This window comes from Bos taurus, chromosome 12 (assembly GCF_002263795.3).
Source record: "Bos taurus isolate L1 Dominette 01449 registration number 42190680 breed Hereford chromosome 12, ARS-UCD2.0, whole genome shotgun sequence".
Classification (NCBI taxonomy): Eukaryota; Metazoa; Chordata; class Mammalia; order Artiodactyla; family Bovidae; genus Bos; species Bos taurus.
This window is the reverse complement of record NC_037339.1, coordinates 28,339,478-28,351,983: the sequence shown is the minus strand read 5'-3', so window position 1 is coordinate 28,351,983 and position 12,506 is coordinate 28,339,478. Positions and strand designations below refer to the sequence as shown.

At 35.5% G+C, this 12,506-nt stretch overlaps 1 protein-coding gene across 6 annotated transcripts in view; it reads left to right on the top strand.

Moving 5' to 3' along the window:
• PDS5B (PDS5 cohesin associated factor B) overlaps positions 1 to 12,506 on the top strand; it is a 192,437-nt gene that overhangs the window by 143,308 nt on the left and 36,623 nt on the right. For all 6 annotated transcript variants that reach the window (XM_025000064.2, XM_025000062.2, XM_025000061.2 and 3 more), the window contains exons 22-24: positions 2,291 to 2,359; positions 3,993 to 4,129; positions 11,905 to 12,028. In XM_025000064.2, the coding sequence (XP_024855832.1) occupies positions 2,291 to 2,359; positions 3,993 to 4,129; positions 11,905 to 12,028 (330 nt within the window). The remainder of the gene's footprint in view (positions 1 to 2,290; positions 2,360 to 3,992; positions 4,130 to 11,904; positions 12,029 to 12,506) is intronic.

Sequence of the window (12,506 nt, the reverse complement as noted above, 5' to 3'; positions counted from 1 at the left end):
TACTTTTTTTCATCTCAACTTAATCTATCAGTTTTTGAAAGAGGTATATTCGTGTTCTTTTGTAATGATGAAGTTTTTAATCTTTTTTTAAAAAATCATTTTTGTTTATTTGACATTATCCTGCTAGTTTTACAGATGTTCATAATTTTGTATCTTATAAGATTAAAGAAAAATATGTCAGTAAACTTTTTATTAAAATATTAGTATCCCATTTAACTCCATACCCCATTTATATGCTTTTTCATCTTGACTAGTATATTTGTCCATTAGTTTTAGATTTTTTGTGTGTTTGTTTTTAGTTTTATTGCATCTATTTTTTTTTTTAAATTTTTGAACCTGTCTGTTTATTGATCTTGTGAAAAGAAAGTGAAAGTGAAGTCGCTCAGTCGTGTCCGACTCTTTGCGACCCCATGGACTGTAGCCTGCCAGGCTCCTCTGTCCATGGGATTTTCCAGGCAATAGTACTGGAGTGGATGGCCATTTCCTTCTCCAGGGGATCTTCCCAACCCAGGGAAGATCTTACGATGTTTTTTATTTTCTATTTGTAATAATTTATGCTGATTGAATTTTCTTGTGAATTAAATATTTATGTGGAAGGCATCTTTGAATAATTCTTTCAAACTGGCTTGTAGTTTGAAAGATTTCTGAAAATATTTTTCTCCCTATTCTTAAATATTAGAATTTTATTTTTCAACTCTCTTGGCTGTGGAAAATTCAGAACATTGTTTTTTGGCATGTGGTCTTGCCACCAAGAAATCTGAAGTTGATCTGGTTCTTGTTTTTTTTGGTAGGTTCCTCTATGGGAGCTTTGGGATTTTGGGGGATGTTCTTGGTTCAGAAATTTCGTCAGTATGTTTCTAATGAGATTCTTTTTTTCATTATTTCCACTTCATGCTTTGAAGGTGCTTCTCTCCTGAAGACTTGGTCCTTAAACTATTTGTAAATAGCTCTGTGTGTCTGGGGAACTTGCCTTCTGTATTGGAACTACCTATCCTGTTGCTAGAAGGTCATCTGAGGTGCTCTTTGACAAATTTCTGTTTCCAACTAGAAATTGCGCATGTCAGGTTGAGGTGAAAATGAGATCTCCTGTGTTCCAAGATTGGGTTCAGCTCTTTGATCACCTTACTTATTCCCTGGCTGCTAGTGTAAATTCACATCTCTTAATACTTTCAGTTTATCATCTCCATATTACTCTATGATTGTTCTAAAAAGATGACTTTTTGGAGGGTGTTTTCTGTGTTTTTCTGGAGATGTCAATCCTCTAGCTCTGTTTTTTTGTTTGTTTTCTTTTTGCTGTATATTTTCTGTTTTTTGAAATTTTTCTATGGTTTTGGTTTTGTTTTCTGGGCTTCCCTGGTGGCTCAGACGGCAAACAGTACACAATGCAGGAGGCCTGGGTTTGATCCCTGGGTCAGGAGGATCCCCTGGAGAAGGGAATGGCTACCCACTCCAGGATACTTGCCTGGAGAATTCCTTGGACAGAGGATCCTGGCCGGCTACAATCTTTGGGGTCACAAAGAGTTGGACATGACTGACTAACACTGACTTTTTTGCTTCCCAGCCCAGCTACCGGGGTAAGAGGGATGGGTGTGGGGTGGGGTGTGTGGGTGTGAGTGTGTGTTGCCTTTAAGTAGGAAGATACTGATGTATGTTTTCTGTTACTTCAGATGCAAGCCTTTATATTTGTTCCCTGCTCAAGACTTTTTGCAGCTACCTTTCCCCTTGTTTATGAACTATAGCTGACCATTGAGCAAAATCAAAGTTAAAGCTGCCAACCCTTTGTGTTGTGGAAAAATCTTTTTACAGTTTATAGTCAGCTCTCTGTATGTGGTTCCTTGGACGTTTGTGATTCAGTCAAACATAGATTGTATATAGTGTATTACTGTAGTATGTATTCACTTAAAATCTACATGTTGGTGGACCTGCACAGTTCAAACTTGTCTTATTCAAGGCTCATCTGTATCCTTTTTGGCTCCATTGATTTTTATCCTATTCCTTGCCGGCTGCCTTAAATAAATGAAACATTAGTCTTAAAGGGGGTTAAGCAAGGAAGTGTACATAAGTTGTTAAAGTCAGTCCTGTCTCATACTTGCAAAGAACCAACTGGAGCTGGAAGCATAAGGTTCATTTTGGTGCTAGTGAAGACAGGTCTTTCAAACTTTTTGCGTAAGTAACAGAAAACATAGTCATATATAATGACTGTTGCTGTAGAAGGTAAAGATTTCATTCATTCTCTATATATTAATTACATATGAGAATTTGTATCTTAAAGTCCTTAATTTTTGTTTAGCTTCCAGGAAAAAAGACAACTAAGCTTTGGGTTCCAGATGAAGAGGTTTCACCTGAAACAATGGTCAAAGTGAGTGACATGCACAGATCTGCTGATTTTAATCTACTTACCCTATTATTATTATATTATAGGTGTTAATAGTTCCTGTTATAAAGATATGGCTATTGAAGTAATTCAAGTTTTTATGTTTATTCTATGACATCCTTTGGGCCATGAGAGTATAGGGTGATACTGAGAAACCTGAGACTTTGGGGAGCTGCACATAATCTAGTTTGGAAAATAAAGAGAGTGAAAACTCCTTCCATGTTACTTTTTCTTAGATATCAATATTTTAATGGCAGAAGACAATGCTGGCTTTAAGTACCTTCTCTTTTCAGTAAAGATGGTCATCCAGGTTTTAAGACTGTTCATCAGGGCTTCCCAGGTGGCACTAGTGGTAAAGAATCAGCCTACCAATGCAAGAGAAAGAATCTGCCTGTCAGTGCTGGAGACGAGGGTTCGATCCCTGGGTCAGGAACATACCCTGGAGGAGGAAATGGCAACCCGTTTCCAGTATTCTTGCCTGGGAAATCCCATGGACAGAGGAGCCTGGCAGGCAACAGCCCATACAGTCACAAAAGAGTTGGACATAACTGAGCATGCACGCACATCTTTTCCATGGGATTTGATAAACATTTTTATTTAAAAAAATTCAACCTGTAATTTCTTGAGTTAGAAGTTGTATATAAAAGATTGCTTATCGCTTCTGTAGGAGTATTACCTCTCTAAAACCGTATGTAGTCTGTAATATAGACCTCAGTCTATATTACAAGGTGTGAAGGCCAAGAACAAATACATTAAATATTGTTTTTCTAATTATACTTTCTTATAAATAATTTTGTTGTATATTTATGTTTCATACTGTGAACTACTTTTTCACATTATTGCAGTTTCAGATTCTGATACTGTTTCTCCAGACCTGTAGAGCAGTCTTCCTTTAGCATCAATGAATGATGCTGGAAACTTTTGAGTTCAAGTGTGAACCAGTTTTCTCTGCATTGGTCTCAAGCAGCAGTTTTGTGTAGTTGGACAACACTGTATTAGAAGGCAGGCTGCCTGCACTTAAGTTCATGGTTATGAAGTGGCCAAGGAAGAGAATCTGAAGAGTGTAAGCCACATACCATAGTCTGAAACCCATTTAGCTCTGAAGCTTCAGATCTATAAAAAGTAAGGTAATATGTAAAAAAGAGAAAATGTGTTGTACCACTTCAGAAAGGGTTGTTCCAAATATTAGAGGCAGTAACAGGTATTAAAGTACTGATATTGATAGTAAGTACTGCATAATTATGAAAAATGCAGTACAAATGTAAGGTGGTATAAACTCTTAGACACAAAAGATGAAATATGGTTTGCATTTGGGAACTTTATGGATTAGGGAAGTTAACATGATTTTACTGTGGATTCTAAAGGGTAGAGTGTTGAGAAACATTTTTTAAAAAGCAGGAAGAACCAGTTTTTAGATAAATCATTCGTCAATTACCAGGAGGTGGAACGTGAGACATTTTTAAAACATTCAGTTATCTTCACACATGCAAATAAAAATAATTTTTTCTTTCCTATTCTTAAAACGCATCTATTAAAAACATTTCTTCATTCTTTCTCAAAGCTAATGTAGAGTTTCTTTGAACAGTAGCAATGTTGTGTCAATTTGTATTTTAAATAGATTCAGGCTATTAAAATGATGGTTCGATGGCTACTTGGAATGAAAAATAATCACAGTAAATCAGGAACTTCTACTTTAAGATTGCTTACAACAATATTGCACAGTGATGGAGACTTGACAGAACAAGGGAAAATTAGGTATGTAAATACAGCTCCAGCATTCTTTGGATTACACAATATGTTAACATCTGATGTAATTTTTGAATGATGGTTTCTTTTTAAAGAAAATAATACAGATTTGTAGATATGCATATACTTTTATTGTAATAGGCTTTTGTATAGTGGTTATTTCAAAATGACAGTCCCATGTCTAGTGCAGATTACTGCTGAATGCTTTTAAGTATTTTTAACAGTAGATGTTTACTTTTTTCTAATACCTTATATGAAACTGTTAATGTACCAATCAGTAACTGGTGTTTTACATTCTTGTTAATATTTAAATACAAAAGAACAGACCAAATAGAAAACAGCTTATCTGAATCTGTTTCCAGAAGTATTGTTGTTGTTGTTTAGTTTTGCTAAGTCGTGTTTGACTCTTTGCGACCCCATGGACTCCAGCACACCAAACTCCTCTGTCCTCCGCTGTCTCCTGGAGTTTGCTCAGACTCATGTCCATTGAGTTGGTGATTCTATCTAATCATCTCATCCCCTGCTCCTTTTGATATCAGTCTTTGCCAACATCAGTGTCTTTTGCAATGGAATTGGCTCTCTGGAAGTAAAAATATATGCATACGTGGAAAATACACTTGACACAAAGTATTAAAAATACATATACTTTTTGTTTGTGTTTTGTTTGAAAGATGTATAGTCTAGTGATTGAAAACATGAACTCTGGATTCCAGATTCAAATCCTGGGACCACATCTTAGCAGCTTGGTACCTTTCAGCAAGTTACTGTAACTGCTCTGTACCTCAGTTTCCTCAGCTATAAAACAGAGATGATGATTAATGCCTATCTCATCTAGCTATTATGGTAATCAAAAAAGGTAGTATATTTAATGTATTTAAAACACTGCCCAGCAAATAGTAATTAGATATATTGATGGTAGTGGTTATGTCAGAATTAGCTAAAATTTAGAAGTTTGTCCTCTGTGAAAATACAGGTACCATTTATAACATCTTATTGGTAGTTAAAAATATAAGAGTAACTTCCCCCACCTTTTATATATATATGTGTGTGTGTGTACACATCTAGCTTAAAGTCTTTAGGACCAAATATAAATGGTAATTGTCAGCTGCTTAATACTTTGCCATCTTTGCTTCATTTCTTATATGTTTTGTGCATACGGTACTTTTTGCATAGAATATTAGCATTAACACATTCTTCTCAAACAGATCAAATAAAAAGAAAGTTCTGTAAGGTATTCCACATGTATAACTCATTTATTACCTTTTCAGTAAAATTAGTTGTCTCTACCTTCTACTCTTATAATTTATGTTAGCATCCAAGAGTTACATAATAATTAGTAAAATTTCCTTAGTATTGATACATTTTGTCTCAAATTTACTAATTACATTATTTATGTGCATACTTAGGTCTCATGCCACCTGTTTTTATTCATAGTATTCTTTAACATAATCACATGTGTTCTTGAATTCTGTAAGTGTGTGTGAATTACATTGGATCTGTCTGCATTTTTTAAAAAAATTTAATGAAGTACAGTTGATTTACAATAATGTGTCAATTTCTGCTGTGCATCAAAGCGATTCAGTTAAATACACACACACACACACACACACACACACACACATGCCTTTTCATATTCTTTTGCGTTGTAGTTTGTCACAGGATGTTGAAAATAGTTCCCTGTGCTATACAGTAGGGCCTTGTTGTTTCTCCATCCTACAGCTGAAAGTTTGCCTCTGCTAATCCCGAACTCCCACTCCTTTTCTCCTCTACACCTCCTCCCCCTTGGCAGCCACATGTCTTTTTTCTATTTCTGTGAGTTTGTTTTTGCTTTGTAGATTTGTGATTTGTGTCACATTTTAAATTCCACATATAAGTGATATCATATGGTATTTGTCTTTCTCTTTCTGACTTTGCTTAGTATGGTAATCTCTAGGTCCATTCATGTCGCAAATGGCAGAATTTCATCTTTTTGATGGCTAAGTAATATTCCACTGTAATACACGTACCATATCTTCTTTGTCCATTCATCTGTCGGTGGACATTTACACTGTTTCCATGTCTTAGCTATTGCAAATAGTGAACATAGGGGTGCATTTATCTTTTTAAGGTTAGTTTTGTCTTGATGTATGCCCAGGAGTGGAATTGCTGGAACTTTGTTTTTAGTTTTTTGAAGAACCTCCATATTGTTTTCCATAGTGGCTGCACTGATCTACATTCCTACGAACAGTGTAAGAACAGTGTCCTTACACAGTGAAGGAACTTTTCTTCACACCCTCTCCAGCATTTGTTGTTTGTATACTTTTTAATGATGACTATTCTGACTGGTGTGAGGTGGTACATCATTGTAGTTTTGATTTGCATTTCTCTAGTAATCAGCAATATTGAGCATCTTTTCATGTACCTGTTGGCCATCTGTATGTCTCCTTTGGAGAGATGTATATTTAGATTTTTTATTTTTTGATTGGCTTGCTTGTTGTTGAGTTTTATGAGCTGTTTCTGTATTTTGGAAAGAAAGCTGTTATTTGTCACATCATTTGCAGATATTTTCTGCCTATCCCTAGGTTGTCTTTTCATTTTGTTTGTGGTTTCCTTTGCTGCAAAAGCTTGTAAGTTTAATGAGGTCCCATTTGTTTATTTTTGCTTTTATTTCTATTGCCTTGGGAGCCTGACCTGTGAACAATTGTGTGAGTTATGTCAGAATATTTAGGCTTTCTTCTGTGAGTTTTATCGTGTCGTTTTGTTTTTAAGTCTTTAAGGCATTTTGAGTTTATTTTTGTGTATGGTGTGAGAGTGTGTTCTTACTTGATTGACTTACATGCAGTTGTCCATCTTTCCCAGCACCACTTGATGAAGAGATTGTCTTTTCCTCATTGAATATTCTTGCTTCCTTTGTCAAAGATTAATTGTTCACAGGTTTGTGGATTTATTCTGGGCTCTCTGTTCTGTTCTATTGATCCACTTGTCTGTTTTTGTGCCAATAATATACTGTTTTGATTATGGTAGCTTTTTTGTATTGTCTGAAGTCTGGAGGACAATGCCTCCTGCTTTATACTTTTCCTCAGGATTACCTGACAATTCTGAATCTTTTTTGGTTCCGTTTACCTTTTAGGATTATTTGTTTTAATTCTGTGAAAAGTCTCATGGGTAATTTGATAGGTGTAACCTTAAATCTGTAGATTGCTTTGAATAGTATGGCCATTTTAATAACAGTATTAACTCAATTCAAGAGATGGGATGTTTTTCCATTTCTCTGAATCATCTTCAGTTTTATTAATATTTTGTATTTCTCAACATATAAGTCTTTCATTTCCTTGGTCAGATTTATTCCTAAGTATTTTATTTTGGTGGTACAGTTTTAAAAGGGATTGTTTGTTTACACTCACTTTCTGATATTTTACTGTTGCTGTAAAGAGATGCAGCCTGTTTCTGTATATTAATCTCGTCTCCTTCTACCTTGCTGAATTCATTTATCAGTTCTAGTAGTTTCTGTGTGGAGTCTTTAGAGTTTTCTATGTCGTATCATCTGCATATAATAATAATTTTTACCTCTTCTCTACCAATTTGAATACCTTTTATTTCCTACTTTGCTTTAGCTGGGACTTCCAATACTATGTTGAAGTGAAGTGGTGACAGTGGGCATCCTTTTTTTCCAGAGTATACTGGGAAGGCTTTCAAGTTCTTACTGTTGAATATTATATGGGCTGTGGGTTCATCATAAATAGCTTTTATTATGTTGAGCTATGTTCTCTCTGTACTTATTTTCATAAGGGTTTTGTATCATGAATGAATGTTGACTTGTATCAATTCTGTATCTACTGACATGATCATGTGGTTTTAATCCTTTCTTTTGTTGATGTGGTGTATCACATTAATTGATTTGCATGATTTGAACTGTCTTTGTGACCCTGGGGTGAATCTAGCTTGGTTGTGGTGTATGACCTTTTTTATGTGTTGAATTCAGGTTGCTGATACTTTAAGAACTTTTGTGTTTATTCATCAAAGATATTGACCTGTAATTTGCTTTTTTGATGGTGTCTTTGTCTGGTTTCGGTAACTTCATTGCCAGACTTCAGGGTGATGGTGACTTCATAGAATGTCTCTGGGAGTGTTTTCTTCCTATTCACTCTTTTGGAAGAGTTTAAGAAGTTCTTTTTTGTATGTTTTATAGAATTCCCCAGTGAAGCCATCTGGTCTTGAAGTTTTGTTTGTAGGCAGTGTTTTTGGTTTGGTTTTCTTAATTAGAGATTCTGTATCATTTCTAGTGATTGGTCTGGTTATCTGTTTCTTCTTGCTTTTTAGTGGGCTGTATGTTTCTAAAAAGTCGTCCTTTTCTTCTAGGTTCATAGTATTGTTCATAGTAATTCTCTTTCAGTTTCCTTGTATTTCTGCAGTTTGAGTTGTGATTTCTCCTCTTTCATTTCTTATTTTGTTTATTTGAGTCTTGTCTTCTTGCTGAGCCCGGTCAGAGGTTTGTCAATTTTTGTTTGCCGTGTCAAAGAATCAGCTCTTGGTTTTATTGATTTTTTTTTTTTTTTTGGTATTGTTTTTAAATCTCTGTTTTATTTATTTCCTCTCTGATCTTTATTATTTCCTTCCATCTGCTGACTTTAGGTTTGTGATTTGATGGTTTTCTTTTGTATTATTCTTGTATTCTCTTCTTTTTGATTTTTGTTAATCTGTTGTTATGTTTTTGATTTGTGCCTGCCCTAGTTTTCAAATATATTAAACCTGTTCATATACCTACTTGCTTTAGATTTAGGTAATCGTACAAACTGAAACACATTCTAGGAAAAGACAAATCTATATTTTTTTACTCTCCTCTCCCACATTTTATAATTTTGTTGTCCTTGTACATCCTCATAGTGACACTTTTGCTGTTCGTTTTGGTAATCACTGGCTTCACAGTAATTTTATTTTTTTGAAGAATTTGTGTACTTATTTCAGTGATTTACTTTCCAATTGTGATTTTCTCTTTCTTATAGATTCTTGCATCTTTTCTACTTAGAAAGGACCTTTCAATATTTCCTTTAAGATAGGTTTAGTATTGTATTCTTTAAGTTACTGTTTTTCTGAGAAATTCTTTATTTCTCCTTCTATTCTATAGGATAGTCTTGCTGGGTACAGTATCTTGGGTTGCAGATTCTTCACTTTTGGACTTTGAATATATCTTGCTACTTCCTTATGGCGTGCAGTGTTTCTGTAGAGAAATGAGCTGATAGCCTTTTGGGGGTTCCCTTGTAGTTAACTTTTCTTCTCTTGCTGCCTTTAAAATCTCTCTTTAACATTTGCCACTTTTATTATAATGTGTCTTGGTATAATCTGTTTGGATTTATCTTGTGAAGGGCACTTTGTGCTTCCTCTATTTGGATATCTGTTTCTTTCTTTAGGCCTGGTAAGTTTTCAGCCATAATTTCTTCAAGGACGTGTTCATTCCCCTTTCTTTTTTTTCTTCCGGAATCCCTATCATACATAGATTTGAATGCTTCATATTATCCCATAGGTCTCTTATATTGCCTTTTTTTAGGGGGTGGTTGTCTGCTGATCTACTTGGGTAATTTCCATTTTTCTGTCTTCCAGAAAAATGGAAATTTTTCATTTTTCCATTTAAATAAATGGAAATTATTCCTTCTGCTGTCCATAGCCTTTAGTTCAGCTTTGGTCTCTTCTAATGAATTCTCTGTTTTTTTCCTTGGCCCCTGCTTATAGTTTCCAATTCCTTTTCACAATAATCTGCATCTGTATCAGTGGCCTTTCTTAATTCCTGTAGTATTTTCATTCATTTTCTCCATTTTGAATTCAGTGTCTGTTAGACTGAAGAAGTCTGTTTCATTGTTCTTTCAAAAGGGGAATTCTCTCTATTAACGGAGAGCACTTTTTCTGCTTCTTTATTTTACTTTTATTTCTTTTGCTCTGTGAGTCTAGAGCAGTTACCTGCTGTGGTCTTTGAGGGCTGTTTTTCTGTGGGGGTGACCCTGTGTAGCCTGTGTGAGTTTAATATTTTTTGGTGTGAGGGCTGTTTTTTAGTATGGATGCCTGCAGCCTGTTTCTTCCGTGTATGCTGGCCATTATCCCCTTGATAGGAGCGGTGACAGATGTTGTAGTGACCAGAGCCTGCACAAGCTGTCAACCGGGCCTCCTCTTTGGTCTGTGGTTGTCATTGCCCTGTTGGGGCAGGGTCTGCTCCCAAGTTGTTGGGAGTAGAAGCCCCTGATCCATTTCTGATCTGCACTACAAGGGAGGTAGGATTGGAACCCCCTACCAGAAGAGGAGCCACTGAGTATTGTTCCACTGGATCTGTGTACCTGTGAGTATGCTCCGTTGTGTCAGCTTCACCTTTTGTGTGAACTCACAAAGTGCACTGTTGTTGGCACTGCCTTCGCCTCACCTCAAGCGTGGCTATGCTGGCAGTTGGTCTTGGTGTCTCTCAGGAGTTGTTTTCACAAGGTCACCAGTGCAGATACACTGAAGTCAGGTCCCAAGACTGTAGTAGTTGCATACCTGGACCCCTGGACCTGCTGTGGGAGCTATGGAGGCACTGCAGACCTTGACCTGGCCCAGTCCCTGAGTGTACGTGCCCACAAAGCCCACAGCTGCTAAGGCCAGACCCATCCACCTGCAGGAGCTCTCGTTGGGTCTGTGTTCTTAAACTAGTCTTCAAAAACATTGTTGTAATGGACAGAAGAGCTTGGCAAGCTGCATTCCGTGGGGTCACAAAGAGTCAGACACGACTGAGCGCGCGCACACACACACACACACAAAGTATTTTAATTAGTTACTTTTTAAATTTACTAAATTCCAACAAGGAAATCAGATTTTCCTTAGCAGTGGTTGAGTGATTTATCTTATAATAACTACTTGAAATATTGCTGTTGATGAACTGAAAATATCTCTGCAACCTGTAACTTCAGAACCTTTAATGTTGTCATACACTCTGTAAATATTTTTACATAATTGTTAGAAAGATAAAGGAAGAGTCTTAAACCAACTAGATCTTTAGATCTTGGAAGATTAAGTTTTTTTTTTTTTGCATCCTGGAAGATTAAGATTTATCTCTTTCACATCCCTCTCATTATGGTGTATTTGTTGTATGTATAGTAAATAATAATGTTTTACTATGGAGCTATATAGGGAGTCCTAATTAAGTAGTTACAACTTCCCTCCTTACAATATTTCAGTGAATCAGTAATTCATCTGATATGTCTCTGTATTAGGAAGGATTATTTAAATATATTTACTAGTCAAGAATTTCCTAATTGCTGAAATATATCCCATCTTACGACAGATTTTCTTCCCTTAAAAAGAGGCTCTTGATGATATTTCAAAATTGAATACTAGCTAAAAATAGTAATTTTTTTAATCTACTGTACCTGCTTTTATGTTAACTTCTTTTGTACTTAACACCATAGTTTTAGTTGAATGATCAGCAAGTTATGATATTTTGTGCGTAATACATAAGTAAACACATATCCCCGAAAAAATCCATAGTGGAAGACTTGAGACCTAATAACTGAACATACAAATAGATTCGTCCTAGGCTTGGCTGAAAGCTTTCTGTATAGAACAAGAGAATTCAATGACTAGCTTAGACTTGTGTTCAAGCAAAGAATTTTGTTCTGTTGGACACCATCTTCCAAACATAATATAGTGGTCAGTATCACTGAATTGTTTTCTGCCTTTTTTTTTTAGGCCAGAGGAATTTTTATAAAATTAGATACACAAAGTAGGAATATTCTTGTGCAGATGTTTAGAAATCTAATTCATATTCTTTCTTGCTTATTTTTCAGTAAACCAGATATGTCACGCCTGAGACTCGCTGCTGGGAGCGCAATTGTGAAGCTGGCCCAGGAGCCCTGTTACCATGAGATTATCACGTTAGAACAGTATCAGCTGTGTGCTTTAGCTATCAATGTAAGGAAAATGGTTGGTTGTACAGAACATGATTCTTTGTGTTCTTTGACTTTTAGTACTTGTGGTACTTCAGTATTTAAAACATCTGTTTATTATGATTTTAGTTTTGGTACTATTATTCAGATACTTGACTAGTCAATATGAGAAATGAGATTTTTGCGAAGCCCGTAATTTTCTGGTTTACTATTCCCTCTTTAATTTTGGAGATAACCTTATTTTGCCATAAAATGAGAATTGTTTAAAAAATAACATATTAAATTTCTTAGAAAACAACGTATGTAATTAATTTTTCAAATTGGTAGTACTTGCAGTCTATCGATTTATTGGACTCTTGGTCTGATATTTCTTAGGGTGTTAGTGGTATTGGTTGTTAAGTAGAAATTTTTTTAAAAAATAAGGGCAAGTATGGATGTTAAGAAAGATGGACTTTGTTTGAAACTTGCTGTGTGTAGTCAGTATGTGCAGATCATCAGTTAAA